This window comes from Polyodon spathula, chromosome 2 (genome assembly GCF_017654505.1).
Source record: "Polyodon spathula isolate WHYD16114869_AA chromosome 2, ASM1765450v1, whole genome shotgun sequence".
Taxonomy (NCBI): domain Eukaryota; kingdom Metazoa; phylum Chordata; class Actinopteri; order Acipenseriformes; family Polyodontidae; genus Polyodon; species Polyodon spathula.
This window is the reverse complement of record NC_054535.1, coordinates 13,444,513-13,467,096: the sequence shown is the minus strand read 5'-3', so window position 1 is coordinate 13,467,096 and position 22,584 is coordinate 13,444,513. Positions and strand designations below refer to the sequence as shown.

The 22,584-nt window shown below is 37.7% G+C and overlaps 1 protein-coding gene across 4 annotated transcripts in view; it reads left to right on the top strand.

The window, feature by feature from the left end:
• The window catches only part of LOC121330386 (protein Dok-7-like), a 44,095-nt gene that overhangs the window by 4,793 nt on the left and 16,718 nt on the right, over positions 1 to 22,584 (top strand). For all 4 annotated transcript variants that reach the window (XM_041276888.1, XM_041276897.1, XM_041276879.1 and 1 more), the window contains exons 5-7: positions 8,962 to 9,081; positions 13,215 to 13,322; positions 13,980 to 14,872. In XM_041276888.1, the coding sequence (XP_041132822.1) occupies positions 8,962 to 9,081; positions 13,215 to 13,322; positions 13,980 to 14,872 (1,121 nt within the window). The remainder of the gene's footprint in view (positions 1 to 8,961; positions 9,082 to 13,214; positions 13,323 to 13,979; positions 14,873 to 22,584) is intronic.

Sequence of the window (22,584 nt, the reverse complement as noted above, 5' to 3'; positions counted from 1 at the left end):
AGAATCTCATCAAGCAGCTTCTTGAAGGATCCCAGGTTGTCAGCTTCAACAATATTACTGGGGAGTTGGTTCTAGACTCCCACAATTCTCTGTGTAAAAAAATGCCACTCCGTTCTGAATGTCACTTTATCTAATCTCCATTTGTGACTCCCGACCCTTGTTTCTTTTTTCAGGTCGAAAAAGTCCCTGGGTCGACATTGTCAATACCTTTTAGAATTTTGAATGCTTGAATCAGATCGCCGCATAGTCGTCTTTGTTTAAGATTGAATAGATTCAGTTATTTTAGCCTGTCTGCATGTGACATGCCTTTTAAACCCGGGAATAATTCTGGTTGCTCTTCTTTGCACTCTTTTTAGAGCAGCAATGCCCTTTTTATAGCGAGGTGACCAGAACTGAACACAATATTCTAGATGAAGTCTTACAGTACATGTAGGCTACATTACTGCAAATTGTTTCCAGCAAAGAACTCTGTACGCATCTGGACGATCTTTTTTTGCAAGTATAAACAGCAAACTTTCAGCGTTTTCTAAAAAATCCCAATTTGGCTCTCTATCTGGATGTTGCTCCTTACCACGCAGCAGTGTTTCAAGCGCAGAACGCACACTTACGTGATCGGTGTCTGTTTCAGGCAGAGTGTCCTGGTCGCCAAGGTGACACAGCTGAGAATTATTCCTTTGACATCCCCTGTGGTGTTGTCAAAGTTTAAGTTTCGGTTGTATTTTCGTCAGCACGCTCTTCCTCAAGCGCACAGTATCTAACAGAGGCATTTTAATTACACTGGATTTTTGTGCTGATGTTAATCGCCTTTCTTTTTCCAGCCATGCTTGCTGTTGCAGTAAGTTCTGTTTTTTCAAACTGTAAACACTGTCCGATATAAATGGCTGCCCGAAATAACTCCAAACCACTTCTTCTGAAATTAATGTTACTTTAGCTAAGGGACTTAGAGTCTAGAATTTTAAATCATTAATTATTGTTGACAGCGTTCTTATTTCTTGTATTTCTCTAGTCAAAGTCAGCTTCTTAAATCAGATCCAATCTCACATAGCATTTAATGTGAGCATTAAACTATTTTTTAATATTGCTTATATATCTATTTTACTTAATACTTTCTTGCTATTTATTTAAAAAAAAAAAAAGTGTCCTGGTTAATACTAAAGTTAGGGGGATCCACGGTACTTCAGAATTCGCTGAATTGTAGGAAGGTACACAATTGTGTGTGTGTGGGGGGGGGGGGGTGGTGGTTTTTCCCCCACTTCATTTTAGGCAGTTTTGCTACAGATTATGCCGTTGCAGATTTCTTATTTTTAATTACACAGTTGTTTTTGTGGAGCATTTTTTTTGATGTATGAACAGACTTATTTTGATATTTCTTTTAAAAGAGTTTTTAGAAATGTTAAGTGATGTAAAATGATTTTAAAAATGAGTAAAGTGCCTTTATTAGATGGTTCAAAGTCGGTAACACAAAATGAATCACCAAGGTTACGTATACAGAACTGCCATGTTTTATGTTTATTCTATTTGAAAAAGAATGGAGATTTTCTTAAGCTGAGGCTTTTTATGCTTGAACTTCAGAGGCTACACGTGTCTGTTTTCCTCAATTACAAGAACCGTATATTTTAATATAAATGTTGTGATGATGAGTGGTTACTTGGTAGATACTTGCTTTTCCATGATAATGAATTCATGAGGAACTGGATGAAAAAACTGATTAATACATTTTATAATTGTTTAGTTGCGATTATTTCAGATAGCCTCCCGACAGTGTCTCCTGGTCGAAATGATATGATCCCATTATAAAAGAACTGAGACACCCCAAACTGGTGTGATGTGTGGAAGTGTTTGCAGCTAGAGCTAAAGCTCAGTTAATCTGGACCACAGTTGGTACGGTTACAGAACCATATAAACAGTCACATAACAGATTCCAGGAGAGGTGAGACCTTTGACATATGTTCACAAGCACAGTTTCTGTTGTGCTAAAAATAGTACCACATAATACCCAAACCTATCTTCAAAACGACATGTGATATATATATATATATATATATATATATATATATATATATATATATATATATATATATATACACACATACAGTGCCTATAGAAAGTCTACACCCCCTTTCAAAATGTTCACCTTTTGTTGCCTTCTAGCCTGGAATTAAAATGCATTAATTTTTTTTTTTCATTTATCTACACATCCTACCCCACAACTTCCAAGTGAAAAAAAAAATGTTCTAGAAATTTGTAGAAAATTAATTTAAAAATAAAAACTGAAATTGCTTGGTTGGATAAGTGTCCACCCACCTTGTAGTACCAATCCAAAAATTAGCTCAGGTGTAACCAATCACCTTCAGAATCATACACCAAGTTAAGTGGCTTCCACCTGTGTTAAATTGTAGTGATTCACATGATTTCAGGATAAATTTAGCAGTTCTTGTAGGTTCCCTCTGCTGGGTAGTGCATTGCAAAGCAAAGACTCAACCATGAGCAGTAAGGTGCTTTCAAAAGAACTCCAGGACAAAGTTGTTGAAAGGTACAGATCAGGAGATGGGATGATAAAAAAATATCAAAGGCCTTGAATATCCCTTGGAGTATGGTCAAGACGATTATTAAGAAGTGGAAAGTGTGTGGCACCACCAAGACCCTGCCTAGATCAGGCCATCCCTTCAAACTGGATGTCCGAACAAGGGGGAGGCTGATCAGGGAGGCTACCAAGAGGCTAGTGGCAACTTTGCAAGAGCTACAGGTTTTTATGGCAAAGACTGGTCAAAGTGTGCATGTGACAACACTATCCCAAGCACTCCACAAATCTAGCCTGTATGGTAGGGTGGCGAGAAGGAAGCCATTACTCAAGCCAACCTTGAATCCCATTTGAAGTATGCAAGGAAACACTCAGGAGATTCTGTAGCCATGTGGCAAAACGTTCTGTGGTCTGACGAAACTAAAGTGGAAGTTTTTGGACTAAATGCAAAGTGAATGTTTGGCGCAAACCCAACACAGTGCATCACCCAAAGAACATCATCCCTACTGTGAAGCATGGTGGTGGGAGCATCATGTTATGGGGATGTTTCTCATCGGCAGAGACTGGGGCACGTGTCTTGATAGAAGGGAAAATGAATGGTGCAAAGTACAGAGAAGTCATTGAGGAAAACCTACTGCCCTCTGCAAGAAAGCTGAAACTGTGACAGAAGTTCACCTTTCAGCATGACAACGACCCAAAGCACACAGCCAAAGCTACACTGGAGTGGCTAAGGAACAAAAAGGTAAATGTCCTTGAGTAGCCCAGTCAGAGCCCCGACCTAAATCCAATCCAAAATTTGTTTCATGACTTGAAAATTGCTGTCCGTCAACACTCCCCAAGGAACTTGACAGAGCTTGAACAGTTTTGTAAAGAAGAATGGTCAAATATTTCCAAATGTAGGTGTGCAAAGTTGGTAGAGGCCTATCCCAACAGACTTACAGCTGTAATTGCTGCCAAAGGTGCTTCCACCAAGTATTTAACTCAGGGGAGTGGAGACCTATCCAATTATGATCTTTCAGTTTTGTATTCAAGGGGTTGTAGACTTTCTAGAGACACTGTGTGTGTGTGTGTGTGTGTGTGTGTGTGTGTGCGTCTATATATATATATATATATATATATATATATATATATATATATATATATATATATATATATCATCATCATTTTCAGCCTTTTTCGTTCCACTGCTGGATGAAGGCCTCCCCAAGATTCTTCCACAAAAGCTTTTCTGCATCATCTGTCATCCACGTTACTCTGGCGTGTTTCCTAATTTCACCTTGCCATCTTCCTGGAGGTCTTCTTCTTGGTCACTTTATATCTCTTGGGATCCAGTGTAGTATCTCCTTGGTCCAGCGATGGTCTGTTCTTGCTACATGTTTGGCCCTCTGCCATTTCAGTTGTTTCGTGCTTATAATAACATTGCATACTTTTGTTTGCACCCTTATCCATTCCTTCCTTTTCCTGTCTCTTGTTGTTATTCCCAGCATGTACCTTTCCATAATCCGTTGAGTCATTTGTAATTTTTGAGTAATTTTGGCAGTTCGTATTCGCTGCTGGTTTGAAATACTTGCAGTACAACTTGAAGATGATCTGATGCGCTAAATCCACTCCTGAATCCTGCTTGCTCAGTTGATTGTGCCGAGTCAAATTTATCTTGAAGTCTGAGTATCTTGGTTATTTTTTTTTTAGATTATAAGAAGTAAGCTAATAGGTGTGTAGTTCTTGAGGTCTTCTTCATCTCCTTTCTCATGTAAAGTATCACAATCTGTAGTAATACACGACAGTATTATTGTTAGTTCTTCACCTCCTTTTTTTCACAATGTCGATCGTTATGCCGTCTTTTCCGGGTGCCTTTCCTGTCTTCATATGTTTGATAGCATGTTTCACTTCTTCTGGTAGAAAGTCTGGAACTTCTTCTTGTGTTGCTTTTTTTCTGTCTCTTCTTCATAATTTATTTTTTTCATCTTCATAATATTTTCTGTAAAAGTCTTTGACTCTCTTCCAAATCAATTTGTGGTTCTTGATGACAGTCCCATCCTCTTCTTTGATTGCTAAAATCATTTTTGTCCCTGACGATTAGAATTTGTTTTGCTTTCTTCATGCTTCAGTTGTTTTCAATAGTTTTCTCTACCAACGTACAGTTGAACAACCGTAAATCCTCAGTAATGCGCTTTCTTACTGTCTTGCAGAGCCCAGTGTATTCAGCCTTTGACTTCAGAGCCGCTGTTTGTTTCATTTCCCTTCTTTTCTTTATGAAGTATTTTGTCTCTTGCGTGATCTTCTGGTCGCATTACCGCCAATGTTTTTTTTTTTTTTTTTTTTTTTGCTGTTTCTGCAATTACTTGCATCACTTCCTCATATTTTGTTTACCTCGATTGCTTCATCTTTTTGCAGATCTTGAAGAGCGATTAATCTATTTTTCGGTTCCAGTGGAAACACCAGGCTTTGCTTCTGCAGCATTTCTACGTTGATTGTGTTGGATTTTGTCATCACGAGCTTCACTCTCCAGTGCTGTGTTTAGATGTATTTTGCATCTTACAAGTCTGTCGTCACTTCCTGTGTTAAAATTGTTTCGTACTGAGACATCTTGTTCAGTGTGCTTCGTGTTGGCGAGTATGTAGTCAATTTCACTCCATTGGGTCCTCTCCATATCCAGTTCCTGATAGGTTTCTTCTGGAAGAAGGTGTTCATGATGAATAAGTTCTTATTCTCTGCAAATGCGACTAGTCTGTCGCCCCTTTCGTTCCTGTAGCCATGTCCAAATTTGCAGATCGAATTCTTGTCTTCTTGCTGGGCTCCTATTTTGACGTGGAAGTCAATGATGATGAACATATAGTGGCTCTTCCCATTTTCATGTAGTTCTTGCACTTCTTCATAAATATTTCTTCAACTTCTTCATTTGAATAGCTTGTTGTTTGTGCATATACTTGGATGACCTGAAGTTCGTACTTTCCTGAAACTTTCACAAGTCAAAAGTGACATGACACGAATCATGGATGTTACAGGTTGAACTAAGAAGGTTCAAGAAGTAGTGTCAACAGTGGGAGGACGATGAAACTTCGTCACCTTCAACCTGAAGTTATAAATATACTTTATATATATATATATATATATATTATATATATAATATATATATATATATATATATATATATATATATATTATATATTCCCAAGTCACTTAATTGCTAAAAGGGTTACGTTACCTACACGCAGTTCCTCAGTAACACATTTCATAACCCTATAAATACTTGATTGAGAGGATGATTATGTGCTTCAATAATAACAAAGTCTAGTTTTGTTATATACGTATGTGGTTGCTAATAGCATTGTGCCTGAAGCACTGCTGGTAACTTCTTATGTATCTCACTGCTTATTTAAATTTCCAGGCTTCAGGTCTCTTGTAAATAAATAGTTTGGACAGGCCTTCATCTTCAGTTCTGTGATGGGAAACAAAACTATCCCCCCCACCCCCAGCATCCAATATTAGCCCACTGTAGAATTGTATGTAAATAGAAAGAAATCGTAAGTCTCCTAAGTCAGTGGGATGTTTGGGAGTTGCATGTGGGAAGCTGTGTCCTTACTGTTGGAAGTTTGATGTCATGAATTATAATCAATGGAAAATCTCAGATTAATTAAATAACTCTGATTGTCTTTTAAAATGTATATAGTTACTAGTTACCCCTTTTTCTTATGGCATAAGACTAAGCCTGCTCAAACGCAAACACTGTCTTTGAAGCAGCATCACCGAAACACAGGAATGTATTAATGCTGCAACGTTTTAATGCAAAGTGCTAAATTAACACATTGTTACATTTTAATGGTGTCCATCTCAGAGTAACCATTGTCCTATTGATATAAAGCGTGACCTGCATTAAGATATTTCTCTGAAATATAATCGAACATATGCAGTTGTTCCATTTCACCAAATAAGTGGCCCTTGGTATTGATGGGTGACCTAGACGTGGCAAGCCAAACTAATCTCCAACGTAATTTCCATTGTCAGCCAGTCAGAATTTGTCAGTGGCATCCGAACAAATTGTGATTTTTTTCCAGATGCGTGTGTCAGCCCTGCAGCTAATAGCTCAAATAATAAACACAGGCTCAGAATTAAATACTGCACAAAATGTAATGTAATAATGTATCATTATGAATGCAAAGTATATATATAAAAAAAAAATTCTAACTATGCTGGTACCTTTATTTGTTATGTTAGTTATTATTTAACTAAATATTCCTATATAACATTAATGCCACCCTTAATAGTTAAATTGTCTAGAATGTCAGTTCATGAGCACTGGCTGGCAACAGTAATTGTTTCATTTACTGAAAAGTAACACTTCACCAAGTAGAACCCCTTGAAATGCAGATACAATATCTTGTTCACATGAAAGCCGATGAGTGGTTTGCTCCCAATCTGTTGTGTCAGCATCCAAAAGAAAAGTAATCGTGTCTATGTGCCAACTGCTGTTAATAAGGGGGGTATCTCTTTACTCTTGTCGGACAGACCTCTTGCAGATAAAAGTCTCCACTGGTAAACAGCTGCTTGCTATGACAGCATTTCATTCCAAGTATTTCTCAGCTTCCAGATATTTGTGAGCTGAACTCAGATGATATACCAAGGAGGTTACTCATGCATGTAGCAGGTGGAGTAACACAAAAAACGAATCAAAAGGCTGCTTATTTTCTCTGTATACAGTGTTTTACTGTTTTTTTTTTTTTATAAATACATTTGGTTAACACACATACTGTACAGTCAACAACAGCAATAAGTGGCTTCTATCACAGGCTCATTACTAAGGTATCAAGAGCAAAAAAAATAAGTAATTTTGAAAAAAAGCAAAAAACAGCTGAAAAAAGTAAGCTGGACTGGAATTACCTGATACAAGCAGTTAATTTCAGTGTCTATGCGCATTAGAGAAAGCGTCTTCATGGGAATTGAGGCACTGCTGGAGGTGCATGTTAGAGGGGTCCTTGGTACACTAATGGCTGTTGCTGGTTGTGTCACACCTCACTGCAGAAGATTTCCCAGGCACCAATCTCAACTGGCTTGACTGGCAGTAGGCCCATGGTAGTACCACAACCCTCATCCTTTCTTTACTGTAACCCAGTGATCATACAGCTCTATTGAGTTACTTGTGTTCTAATAGCAGCTTTGACACTGACCTACTGCATAGAAGTGCCTGTTCATTATTTATTTTTGGGGTGTGTGGAAGGGTGTGGGTATTTACTGACATGGGAGACAGAAGTGTATTTGCAAACACTGCACAGGTGCCCAGTTTTATTTCTTTTTGTATTCTGTTTGCAATGCTTTATTTCAGCACCGAAGAGGGCTCTGTTGTCTGTGGCCTGAATACCACCGATGGTAGACAGGTCCACGAGAATACCAACACAGGTAGACAGTTCAGTGCAGGTGCACTCACAGGTGCTCAAAAAGAATAATGAAAACAAAAGGTGAAAGAAAAAAGGTAAATAAAACTACAAAACAAAAGTGCTGCTTACACAGTGCCCCCACTGCCGCTATGATGGTCAGTTCAGGTCTCTGTCCTACGCTTCGCTGTGCACTGTACACTGGGGTGGCCAAGGTTCCCCTATCACTACACACACATAACACGTAATTATATATTTTACTAGTCGGTTTATTTTAGGCTGGCTGTCTGGTTTTTGTCACTCATTCCAACCACCATCCTTGTCCGCCAGCGTCTTTGTGTATTCTCAATCATGGGCCACCTGAATGCATAACCAAGCGTAGTACTTATGGGTCGAGCAATTTCCCAAGGCCCGCCTCTCGCACACTCGGAGAGAGGGAAAGACCACGCACCCTCTTCCCTCTTACCCGTGTCATCGCCATGACTGACAGGCTGATCTTACGGGGATGCCACCCTATTTTTGCAGTACGACGCATGTGCCAGACAGTGAGTTCAAATCTCCCTGTTAGAGGGTTTTAAGGGTTTACTTTAGAACAAACTAATTTGATGCAAGTTCAATAAAAAATCTCTTGTTGGTTTAGATAATTGTAATATTGCAGTTAGTGCTAGGACAAACATTTCACTGCTGTACTGTTGAATTATGCTTGTGTTTTCCAGTTAAATCAAAATGAGACTATTCAAATATTCCTTAAAATTGTATGTAAAATCACTGCTAATTGTTAACAAAGTTTGTTTCAAAACAATATATATATATATATATATATATATATATATATATAGCAAAATATATTTGACATACCCCCCCAACCCTCACTCAAAAAATCTGCTTACATCTTTCAAAGAACATATTTGGAGGAAAAACATTTTCACCATCTGTAGGTGACCCCAGCGTGCTCTGCTTGCCTCGCCAATACCCTGCGAGTTTACTGACATGTTATAAAAAGGTTTAATCTGAAATGCATTTCTCATATTTCAAAATAAGATGCCACATTTCTGTTTTTTTTCTTTGCAGGGGCCGGTGTATTCTTTCTCGCCTGTGCCGAAGGGGAGCAGATCAGCTTTCTGTTTGACTGTATCGTTCGAGGCATCTCCCCAACCAAAGGCCCTTTTGGATTACGGCCAGTCCTACCAGGTTAATATAGGAAGTATAGAGTAACAGTGCAAAGCAGAAAGTTGCCATGTCTAGCACTTATTGCTCTGGGCAGACTTACAGCTTGCAGACACGAGGAGCAGTGGAAAGTGCAAAGTGGTTTTCATTCTGGAACATCACTCTGAATATTTCTCAGTTAAATTAAGGCAGTTTTCCATTCATTAATCTTGTGCCAGTCCATTCACAAGAAACACTGGTGACCGGGTTATTTATCCGTGGTGCTGCCTTTCTCATTAATAAACTGCCTTCTCGCCCTCAAACAAGTCTTATGGGGCCATTCTGTCTTTATGTAAACACACTAGCTAAACAAAAGATGGGTGAAAAAAGCCCAGGCATTTTACATCTGTCCAATGCCAAGACATATCAGGGAGCGTATTTACAAGCACATTAATAAAGCAGTGTGGGTTGATGGTCACCCTGCAGTCATGGGCTGTACTTTTTCTTCTGGCTTTTAAATACAAATGTTATTAATATTAGTAATCTGTGTTTTCTTTTAAAACACATTTTTTTCACTAAAGAAATAGGGAGCTAATTTTAAAAAAAAAAAAAAAAAAAAAAAAAAAAGTAATTTTTGATTTTGTAAAAGTAATTTGAGTATCTGGAATCAGTCCAACCCTGGCTCACATGGTAAATGGTATGTGTGAACTACTGTCTGGGATTAGGTGTAAACCTATATAATCCTATGGCAACATATAATGTTTTATTCCATTTCCAAATTGAATTGGCTCTTTTAGTTAAGGGGTATGTGTGGGTACAGTCGTTAGAAAAGAAACAGCAAGCTTGCCAGCCTTGTTTCTTATAGTCTGTAGCAATGGTTCCCAGAAGTGTCGAGACAGATTGTTCAGTTCAGTAATTACCTAAACTCTCGTACTAACAGTGGCTTCATTCCAAGAAACCCTACTACAATCCAGTACAAAAAATAAAGCCAAAAATGTAGCTCATTTGTGTCTTCATGCAGTGCACATAAACAGTGTGTTACCCTTGGCAGTAGGCATTACATGCTAGGCCATTTACTTTGCTTCTACATGGCATGCTTAACTGTTCCTAAAGTGGGGGTATTACAGTCTTATTAAATGACTGTATTGAGTAATAATAGCGTGCCCTTGGGACGTTTTTCCATCTCCCCAATCAAAGCTTAGTTTTAGATGTAATGTTAGAATAGTAAAGGACTATTTGGCACTGATATATGATTTTTTGAAAGCGTGTTCTTTAATGTAACAAACAGCCACAGCTTTACATAAGGAGGTGTATCATATGACTAGCATATGCTGCTTTAGAATCCATGTATATAATCTTAGACCAGACTTTATAATAGTCACTTCATTAAAAATGGGTTGAAGTTTGGCTGTGCACATGAATATAGCTGTTGTAGATCAGATATAAAAGGAAAAACGAATAGACAATTATTATAATGGTTCACATGTAATAACATTTGAATTTTATTTATCAAGAAAAGGATAGGGCTGTTCATAAATCATTCAGTACTCCAGTCTTTTTTAAACTGAGACATTCATGGCATTAAATGGGCTATAATAAGTCAATGGAGAGAAACAGTTTAGGTGACACTATGCATAGTAAACAAGCTTGCTTGTTTCAAGGTAAGTGGTGAAAGGGGTGCTGCACAGATTCATTTGATCACACATCCCCAAGAAATCAGATCTAACCCTTTCTGAGAAGGTTAAACTCGCGAAGGTGAAATTAAATGTGAAAAAGAAGAAGCTACACCAAGTTCTTTCTGCCAGTATGCGAAACTAAATCCTGGAAGCTATAAATTCACGTCTAACCGCAAACCTGACACTGAAGGCTGTGCATGACTTACTTATTTAAATAGATGAATGAATGCATCAGTAGCATCACTATGAAATGGAACTGGGCTACATAAAAAAAAGAAAGGGATTGAACTGAAAACCTTTGCTTTATCATAACAGCTTCATCTCAGGATGAAAGGCTGGTGTATACTTTTCTTTAAGGCTCTCAAAGGCACATAAAATAATAAAAACATGGGCTTTTTTGCTACTGGTAATGACTTGCAAAGAGATTTTAAATAATAAGCTGTATAGCAATATAGGAAGTTGCAAAGAACCCCCTGCAGTTTCTATAGAAATAAAAAGTTGGAAAACAGATAATGCCATATAAAAAAAAAAAAAAAAAAAAAAAAAAAAAAAATAAAAAATAAAAAATAAATAAATAAATAATAATAATAATAATAAATAATAATAATGAATCCCATAGCATCAAAGCTGCTCATCAGAGCTGCTGTGTCCAGTGTCATGTTCAATTTTACACTAAAACATATATCTGTGGAGTCTGTTTACAACATTCTTTCATAGTGATGTCCTCTGTGCAGACTACTTTATCAGGAAGCACTGTTGGCAGTCCAGTTCCTTTGTATTCCCTAAAGGAAGTTCTAACCACGAGAACCTGCTGCTGTGTGAATAAATAGTTGCATGCAACTTATATTCTCACTTAACTTACATTCTCACATTGTTTGGCCAGTCCGTGTAGCTCAAGAAGCAAATTGTGCTTTTGTTAATACTGAAAGCATTTTACAGGAAGCACCTAAGGAGCTGCTATTAACGATTTATAAAAAAAAAAAAAAAAAATAAAAATCAACCATACTAGACTCTACATCTTTAAGTTATGGAAATTATTACAATTAGAAATCTGTTCTCCCATTGTGTCACAATTTATTATTTTTCAGAAAATGCTTGGGTCAGGACTTGCTGAGTCAGTTTAAACATATTGTATATTTATATGTGGAAATATTTCTAAAACCATGATGGACAACTTGGCATTTGCAAAGTGAGTGCTTTATTTCAAAATTTTATTGTATTTTTTAAATGGTCTTGTCCCAGAGTGACAGAAATTCAAATTTTTTTTTTTTTTTTTTTTTTTTTTTTTACATACCCCTGATCATTGCCTATTATTAAACTGCCACTTAGAACAGACACTGTAGATCATGGCTTAGAGACAGTCAGGATCAAAGACCCTGTTAACAGTGTACAGTAATCGCTCTGAAGGATTTTGTGTAATTTCATAAGGGATGATGGGCCCTATTCATAAAAGTACTTGCCGACTGCCGTAATTAAACACATTTTGTTTAAAACTAACGAAAGTCGTCCGTAATGCTATTCATAAAATGATCCGAGCAAACGTGCGACTGTCGCAGAGCACTTTATTAATGGGTATGCTGTCGTTCAAGAACAAAAATCCGCCTCTTCAGCATTGTTAATGTTCCCTGAGTGGCATCGGTAGCTGTTGCAAAAAGAAAACCGGAATCCACTGACAGTACTACCGAAACCCGAGTCTGCAGCTGCCAGTCACAGGCAGTTTGCAAAACCTGATTCTGATGCCCCCATCACGTCTGCCAAAAATTCAGGACAAATACTTTTGTATTTTTGTTTTGTTTGGCAACGCTGGTAAACAAATTTCCTTGTTTGAGTATGTATTTATATTAAACATTTCCTTCATATAAAGCTACAGATTTTTTTTTTTTTTTTTCAAAATAGGTATGTCAATGAAGTAATTGTTAATCTTTCTCTCAATTCGTTAAAACATGCCTTCATAGACAAAAGTCATTGGGGCTTAATGATGAATCTGAATTATCTCTTATGAATAGCAACTGCTGTTAAATAGGTGGCTATGGATGAAATCCGATCATGTACTCCTGTTTTCTCATTTCGACACCCATTATGAATAGACTCCGATAAGACTCTCTTGAAATGTGCCCTGATCTTATGCCTGGCACTGTGCCCTGAAGTTTATGCCATCTTTCTGGTATGTGTTCAAAATTTGGTGGTGTATACATCAAGTCAAGTGTACATCATTAGACACTCAGGATGATTTTAAGCCATTTTAAGTTTCCTCATCACTCCTCCAGAATATACAGAGAATGTATTAACCTTGGGATATCCTTCAAGCAATTCCCTCATAGAAACTTCAGAAATCTAACAAGGCTCTTCCTTGGAAGTTGGTTAAAGGGGGTCCCCTTTGTTCCTTTTCTTTTTTTTGTATATTTGCTGAATTAGAAAGGACAGGCTTACTGTATACCTTGAATTCAGAATGCTATACACTTTGGTTTGGAATTGAATTTTCATCAATCTTTTTGGCTTCAGATCTTAATGCAAACCCTGCGGACATAGAGGACAGAGTCAGCTATGAAACACTGGAGCTGGAGAAGCGCCTCAGCCTTCTGTCTCGCTCGAATCGGCAGAGCAGCACAGGTAGGCAATACCAACCAAATACACACTGCACAATTCTCAAAGTGACTGACAAAAAAAAAAAAAACCTTTAAATTCTGTGTAGTTCATGTTGTTAAACATAATGTTATGGAATTGTATAACTGTGAAAGGTGAGGGACAGACAGGTAATATTATAAAGCTTGAGAGGTTTTCAGGCAAGAAATCTATAGTACAAGTGCCTTGGACATTCATTGGCTAATCCACAAGCCTATTACCTTCAAGTTCCCATTAACCTATAAGATATACAAAGCAATTTCACAAACTCAGTCTTGCTGTGCTTTTGAATTACCACCTCCTCCCCAACCACCACCACCTCTCTCCCAGCCTCGTCCAGAGGGGGAGAGGGGTTGGGGGGAGTATACAATGCTCCTCTGCCTAAGTGTTCACTGGGATGATCACGTCGCATAGATCTATTGTTTTATTGTTCGTTTTGTTACCAGGTGGCATCGGGATGCTCCGAAGGATGAGGCTGTTCTCCATTTTTACTTTACTTATTTTTCTTCACCCATTGTTTGGGTTCAATGTTTTTGGAAACCTGTAAGATTGTATTTTAATAAAGGTGGTTATTTAAAGCAAGATTGTCCTGACTGAAATACGGTTACTTGCTCCTGTTGACACACTTGTAATTCTGTTTTCTAGCATCTACTTCCAGTTATGGTGCGTCTGTAGCACTGGGAGACGACAGAAGCCTGTCCAGCTCTTCATCTGACACCAGTCACTCGGACACGAGCATCGGGAGCCGGTTGGCAATGTGGCCGGAACCTTCCCTGGGAGGTGCCTCCATGGAGAGTCATGAACTTGCAGCAGTGAAAAGCATGCATCCTGGGGAGGAGAAAATGTACGCTGAGGTCATGCGTGGCTGTAGGCCACCCCCTAAGCCCCCCCGGCCCAGGAAACCACACCAAATTGTCCGCCAGAGTTCTTCGGACAGTGGGATTGCCACTGGAAGTCACTCCTCTTACTCTGGAAGCTTCTCTTCCTATGCTGGCAGTTTGGATATCTGCCACGCCGATGAGCTTGGATCCTTGCTTAGCCTGCCACTGAACTTTGCTTCAGATCAGAACTTGTGCACTTGCCAGCACGGCGAGCATCCGAGGGCTGTGGGCTCCGAATATCAAATTCCCAGCTCTTTGAGGCATCTGTATGACACACCTAGGAGTTTATTACAGGCAGCTACTGCCAGGGAAGCGCAGGGCAAGAGTTCGGTTTCCACACTGCTAACGGACCAGGGCACCTCAACTCTACTTCCAAGTGTTACAGACACTAACCTGGTCGTGCCTGAGCAAAGGCCAGACAGGGGATTGGCTGCAGCACTTTCTGATTACGGAAGCTCCAGAGACTTGGATGAGACGTATGTGGATTACGTTCCAAGGTGGTCAGTTGCAAAGCAACAAGGAGAGGTGCTTGAATGCAAAAGCAGCGAGTTGGCGCCATCTGCTGATGTCTCTACAGACCCTTGTGAAATATGCAGCCCTCACCCAGGAGTTACAAGAGCTCTGTTTACTGCATGTCCAGTCTGCGGAGGACTAAAGGTGCAGTAATTATAGTGTTATTAATTTACATATATTTTTAATGGTAACTTGGAATGCTTTATTTCACCAAGACAAAAACATACACTTTTATTTTCACTTTCACAATTAGTTATACAAAGCCGACTTGAATATCATTAATAAAATGGGTTAGTTGCAAATCTCTTATTAAAAGAAATCCTAAACATGATTAAGATGTATAATGAAAATCATGGTTTTTATATAATCCTATTTTTTTTGCCAGGATTATTGTAAGAGTCATTCTCTACTTAAGGTTAAAAAACCAGTAAATGAAATGTTGTTTCCTTTTCACTATCAGCAGTTCCTTTGAAAGTTTAAACCTGTTTGCATTTTCCTTTTGTAACAAATTTTTGCATTTTCTGACCCCCCCACCCAAAGACATGTAACCCTGGACACTGCAGGCCTTTTCTTAAATGTACTTTTCATTTGGAGATAAAATAGCTCACTTCTTCAAGTCAGGATAGTAACATATTTAAAATTCTAATTATTTACCACCAATGAGTCAAAAACTCCCAGGGCATTTACATGATTAGAGTTGCCCTTCACGTAGCTACTTCTGCTGTACACCGTAAATCAATATGCTTGACACACACACAAGTTGTCCTGTAAGAAATGCTGGCCTTTCCCTTTGCTGCCTCAATCAAAAAAAAGCTTCTACTGTGACAATCAAACATCAAAGAACCATTCCCTGTCTTCAGGCTGTATTTTGTATTAGTCTGGTATGATAATAGTCAATTAATTCTGCACTATTAACTAAAGAATTAATCAAAGAAACCATAGTAAACAATTTTCAACCATTTATATAACACAATTATTTTGCTTATTGGCTTTGCCCAATATACAAAACTACTCTTTTTAAAACCGTTAATACTAGTACTACAGTTGTGTGCGAAGCTATTCATCACCCTACTACAGTGAGTAGCGTACTGCTTTCTGTAAGTGAAGATCCGCTCTTTGTAATGATCTTGTTCGGTATGAATCATCACCTTTTTGTTTGACTTGCCCAGTATATTTATCAGTGTTATATGCCTCCTTAATGTATTATCACATCCTCACCAACTGCAGCAAGATCTGATTTCTTAGAAATGTCTCAAATTTTTTCTATTAAATGTCCATTCAATTTGTCTTGAAACATTATTGTATTAGTACTTTAAGATTTTAATGTAATGTTCTAAATGTAACTGCAAGCCGTTGTACAAAAACTCTATAAACTATAAAACTCCAGCTATTAGTTTCTAGACCAAATCCCAATTGAAATGAATGGGGTGATACCCTTTACAGTCCAGAACCTGTCTATAATGATTTGTAAGTCTCGTCTGCCTAAAGCCATTGTAAATATGACTGTACAGTCTGACAGCACAGTCAAGTCCTGTGGGTCTAGTCCACGGGTGGCCAACCTTTCACAGACCAAGAGCCAAGGAAATAAAATGTACAGTGACAAAGAGCCCCAAACTTTAAAAAGTGCTTAATTGAGCATTTCACTGATATTTCTTACTACAATTACTAACACACACACACTATTAAATGCAGGTGACCTTTATTTTTCCAGTACATACGTAACAAATACATTTCACTATATATAAAAGCATAGTTTTGTTTTTGTTTCTTATTTGGGTGAGTAGCTAACTATCGTTTATTTTCTTATACCACGTACAGGCAGGATCTGTACTCGGTGTGACTTTTGGCATTCTTTACTACGCACATTATTGGAGTTCTGAATGCAGCTGCAGTCCAATGTCACTATTTAGATAGATATAACATCCCTAAGGCAAGTTTTCACAAACTCACCTTTGGAGTTGTTTTTTTTTTTTTTTTTGCACGGGCAATGTTCCAGGCCACTTGTTAAGAGTAGGATAGAGTCAGATTGTTTGGCAAATTTGGTCAATATTTGCATCTGTTTGTCCATTTGCTTTTTACTGACAGCAGTCATTTGACGGGTACATTTTAATCAGCTCTGATATGAAAATGAAATACAAACCTTCAGATACAACTCAGAAGTTAAAGTTCATGAACATAATGTCTAACATTTGCACAGCAGAAACACAGTATTTAAATGGAAATTAACACATATAACGCATAACTATCATGGCTGTTCTAGCGTTAACTTAGACAGAAGTTCAGAATCTTTTGGTAATTCTTTGTCAATGTGGGCATGGTTTGTAGTGAAGTAACGCTGCAGATTTGAAGATCTGAACTGCGACAAAAGGCAAGTGCCTGGTTGCATAACACCTTAAGTGAAATTCCCCCCTTAGTTTTCCCAAATGTTCTACTTAAGTAATATTTGTATTTAAGTATTTAGTTTAAGTTCATTAACTGTTGCACAAAACTACTTTAGGGGATAACTAAGTGAAAATACTTAAATGTCCTATTGAGGCCCCTTAAATCGAAAAATCTGTATGGCAGCGTTTTTGTTAAACTGAAGAGGACAGAGCCACACTTCGCAGAAGGATTTGCAGAGAGAAAATCCTTTGGCTATAATGGATGATGAGCAATTAATAACAGACTGTTGATTTGACTGAAATACTGTCTTTTTTTTTAAAATTTAGTCATTGCCAATTATTTTTCAAATTTTGTCTGAATTTGAAATGCCCAATTATTATTTAGACTCAGCTCACCACTACCACACCTGCGCTGACTCGGGAGGGTGAAGATGAACACACGCGGTCCTCCAAAGCGTGTGCCGTCAGCCGACCGCTTCTTTACACACTGCGGATTCACCATCCAGCCACCCAGGAGCTACAGCGCCGGAGGACAACGCAGCTCCTAGGCAGCTAACAGGCAAGCCTGCGGGCGATCCGCCAGGCTACGGGGGTCGCTGGTGCGCGGTGAGCCGAGGACGCCCTTACCGACCTAAGCTCTCCTACTTCTGCCTATTTCTTCTGCTTCATGGCAGTTGTCAAATTCGGACATCGTTTGCCTGTTACTTGCTTTGTTTTATTATATTCCTCCATAAGTATTATTTTTTTCCTCCTCTGTCCAGTTTGGGTTTCCTTTTTTTTTCATCTTCAGATTTTCTTTTTCTGCACTTATGAACAAAACAGAATCCGGTCCTTTTCAAAGTAAAGTTAACGTTTCCAGGCTTCTGTAACTCGAGTCCCGAATGCACAGTAAAGGGTAGATTTGATTTGCTGGTTAGTTGCCATGTAACAAAAAAGTGTTGCTGCCATGCTGCTGATTGGCTAACGTCAGAAATGGATCGGCTTGTCATGGAAAAAAACAAAACAAAACTCGACTTATTGTAAAAATAATACATATATAAAAGAATAAAAATAAATAAATAAATAAATAACTTATTCATTGTGTAATGAAACATATGGGAAGTTCGAAGAGCCGCATGCAGCTCAGGGAACGTCGGTTGGCCACCTCTGGTCTAGTCCGTCTGAATACTTACACAATGGAGAGTAACATTAGAATGAATACAATACTTGCATTACAGTGTACGTAATGCTGTTGTGTTCAACTAGTTGGTCATGTATATCATTTTTAGGTACAGTGTTAGATTCTACAGTAGCTAACTCTATAAACCAGAACAGTGTGTTATCTGGAATTTGTTTGGTGTCATGTGATGCTGGGTTAGACAGGTTTTTCTATGCACTATTGAATGCTTCAAATTCTATAGCATTACAGTTGCTCCGTTGTTGAATGACGCAAGTGACATATTTTACAGTTTATAGGCGTTGTATGAAAACATTTAGCTGAGATAGCAATTGTTAGTGTTACAGATACATTTCTTTATTTGAATGAAATATTGGAACCTTCCAACTGTAGACTATTCAACTTCAGCCATTGCTTGAGTGAACAGCAGCAAAAACAAAATGTCACTGATTTTTTTTCGAGTTTCAGATAATAAAGAAAACATTCAACGTAAACTGCTTTTTTTTTGTAAAAGAAATGCATTTTAATGCCTTCATGCATTCCAAAGTCAGTTATACACACATAATGTAGCCTATTATACAATAGAATTAATAATGAAAACACATTACAACATGCAGTAGGATTATAATGGTAATTGCAAATATACATGTTTTGATTAATTAAACCTGAATACCTTTAAACTTATTTATACTCTAATATGTAAAAGCAATCTAGCATATAGTCTACCCACAACAATAATAAAGGGCTTGTAGGCTTCTATATACTTCTAAATTTGCAAATATCTGGGCAAGATATTTCACTTAATAAATTACAAAATACATGTTTTCTTCCCTTCCTTGTTTCTATGCTGTTAACACTGTCAGTGATGCAGCTTCAGTCCCTTCTTTGATTTCAGTTAAAGTTGGTCTGATTCTTGGAATTTGTAAATTCAGTTTGCTCCCAAAAGGTAAAACGTCTTTGTGTTATATCTCTGCTACCATTTTGCGGCACCTTAAATTTCGGGAATTGTTTGATTTTGGTACTGCGTAAGAGAAACCACGAACTGGAAATCCGCACAGTTTTCTCAATTCCTCCCCAAGCTTTCCAAACTCCTTGCAAATTACCATGGAATAAAATAAAGCAAGACAAATAATATTTACTTTTTATGGGGTGCCATTAATGACAAATAGCCCAATTTAGTGGTTTTCTTTTTTTTTTTGCTGTAGGAATTGTGGAGGGAGATTATTAATTGAAGTAATTAGCTGGACAGAACAAAAGCAATACTTTATTACTCTGTTAACTGAATTGAAATGAATCTTGTTCCACTCCAGCCCTATTAATTAGATTTACATACCTGGATTCTGCTGAGTCAATGCCCAGGGGGCGTAAAATTGAGGGGGCCATTGTCTCAGGCAGGGCAAAATTATAGGCATTATTGCAGAGGGAGTATTTTTAACATTAGGTAGATAGATTACATTTACAATTATGCATGCTTAAAATTCAAAGGTAGAGTCAAGCTACAGAATCAAGAAGTGTAGCTAACATATTTAATGACTGGTGAAATACAATTGTTTTGTCATTTCAAATCTTTTCACAAAACAAACATTAAATTGCAGTGTCCACTGCAAAAACATATTATGAAAACCCACATTTGTACGTGAAAAAGCTAGAATAAAAGTCGTTTCATTTCAAAAATATATAGACATGTGACTTTTCGGTCCACTGAAATAAAGGGCTTTGCATAATCTCTGCAAGTAAGAAATTGCAGTGTCCAGTGTGACCCAACACGAAGTAATAAATTAACACCCAAAGTAGCACTATCTCATTTAAATGTTCAATACTAAATAAAGGTGCCTGAGTTACAAAAAAAAAACCCCAAAACAATCATCAAAATTGTAGCGTAACAGGAAAGCGTAATCAAGACTGCAAAGTCTGTATGATCCGATTCGAAACCGCTGAATTCCATGCCTTCGTTATGTGAACCGAAGATAATCCTAACCCTAACCCTGAATCATTCAACAGACAGAGCAACTACTCCTAGGCAGTTTTTCTATTCACGTGAGCCGCGATATTTCCCCTCGGCATTATTGACAGCATGGTTATTAAAAAACGGAAATTAATGGTGGACGTTTTACTTTCAGGTAAAAGTTGGGGTGGGGCAATCATTCAAACTGGGGCATTGACTCGGCAGAATCCGCTATATTTTCCCTTAACATTTCCTTTTAGACAGTTGAATTTCACTTTGGTTCAAAGCTACATAATTTAAATACATTAGAATCTGACATATCCGATGTTACATTTGAGCGGTGCGGCATCACGTGTAAAAAGCAGCATTTTGTCGCGCATATCGATGACCATTTATTTCTATGAGACTGAACTCACATTGACGAAGAAAATACTAAAAAGTACGGAAGTGTCGCAGCTGCAGAATTTTAGAACTGCAAAATCATATCTGGATGAAAACTTGAATGAATCCGCATGGATGGTGAACCTCTTATAATTGAAGTTTCGCATCACCTACATTTGTTTGATCAAAAGAACAGGTACCATAAGGGCACTGAAAGCAAAAACAGCATCTTGGCTGCAGTTGTACAGGCTGTAGGGATGTCCGGTATTTATCGCTTACATTACATGATTTATTAATTCAGGCCTCATTTTAGAAATAAAATTAAAACACATGTTTTATTTTCATTGAAGCACATACCTGTAAACAATAGAACATTCCACAAGGTGGCGTTTCATCGTATGTCTGGGAGGGTTGTGTGTCCCATCATTTGTGGCCAGTCTGGCTGTATTGGTAGGGCCATGATTTACTTTGGAAACCACTGCCGCATATGCTGTTTTAATGTATGCCAATCAATTTTGCTGTATCGCCCCTCAGCGCTCCCCGCTAGCGGTGCCTTGCTGCTCATGTGTGTCCCTGGCTTTATACTACATTGTAACTGCTATATTAACACCTTGGCATATTAAATCACCCCCTGTATAATTAACTAATTTTACTTCATAAAGTTACCGCTTTGTAGTTATCCAAATACTTAACGAAAAACTGACAAAAATTGAAAAATGTGACATTTTGAAATTTAACATGAAATACTGTACTGTTATTATGGCTTCCGGTAGACTTCTACGATATAATTTTGTAGTTTCTTTGATTTACATGACGTTATATAAAAGATGTAAATTATGTACATGTATATTTTTTTAATTACGTCTCAGTCCTAAAATTGTAGGTATCGTAATGTAAAACTTTTGGCCCTAGCTGTACAGTACTGCACATATACTACACACTAAAAAACAAAATCATTGAAAATACAGTATTTGGCAATTTAAAAAACAGCATTCTAAAAACAGCTCTTTCTGTGGCTATGCAACAATAATCGAAACTAAAAGTGCGTGTTAACCCGAGACAGAAATGGCAATTAAATCCCAAAAAAGCAAACGAAGTGCTCACACAAACTGGCTTTGGAGGTCAGCGATGTTATGAACAAATCTTGTTTCAGCTTTTTAACGCTACAGTAGTTATATGAATCCCTTGCTTTCTTTTTATTTAACATGGTTAAACTGGACAGCTTGTTTTACGCAAAGTTATAGCTAGCATGCAAAAAGTGCAACTGCATTCCAAAACGCACCATCTTTTCTTACGCCTGGCTTTGATCTACAACGGAATTCTGCCTTCCTAAGAGCTGAATATAGACCTGTAATAAAATATGCATTGATCAGTTTACATCTTTAGCAAAGATCCATTGTTGAATAGAAGGTATCATATCTTACAGGATTGGATATGATAGGTTTTACTGTAGATAATGTTCAAGAGTGCAGACATGATCCGCTGGGCCTGTCACAACAGGTCCTCAGAGTTCAGGTCTATCCAGTTTAGTTGTGGTGAGATGATGGTACACAGGCTTTATGGGACATTTTATTTATTTATATATTTATTTAATAACTGCATGCCTTCTCAGATAGACAATCCATTATTTTAAGAAAAAAGTATAGCCAATATTTATTGTGCTGTCAAAATATTAGGCTAAATGGTAGAAAATAATGAACAATATGCATCTGTGCATTTCGGTCGAATGCTGCAGTCCTTTCAGATTGGTGCATCAGTTTACAGAAGATAGCACTTTTGGCAATGTAAAAACATTGCAATAAATAACATAATGAAAGTAACTATAATTTACGGTAGTGTTTCAGCAAGTAGCACACAACAGCAACTTAAAAAAAAATGGGTTTTGGCTTTAAATATTTACACCCAAAAAGTAATATGGTGCCGACACCATATTTATCCAGATGGTGGTTTTATAAAAGAAAAACGGACTGCGTTTGATATTGTACAGCAAAAC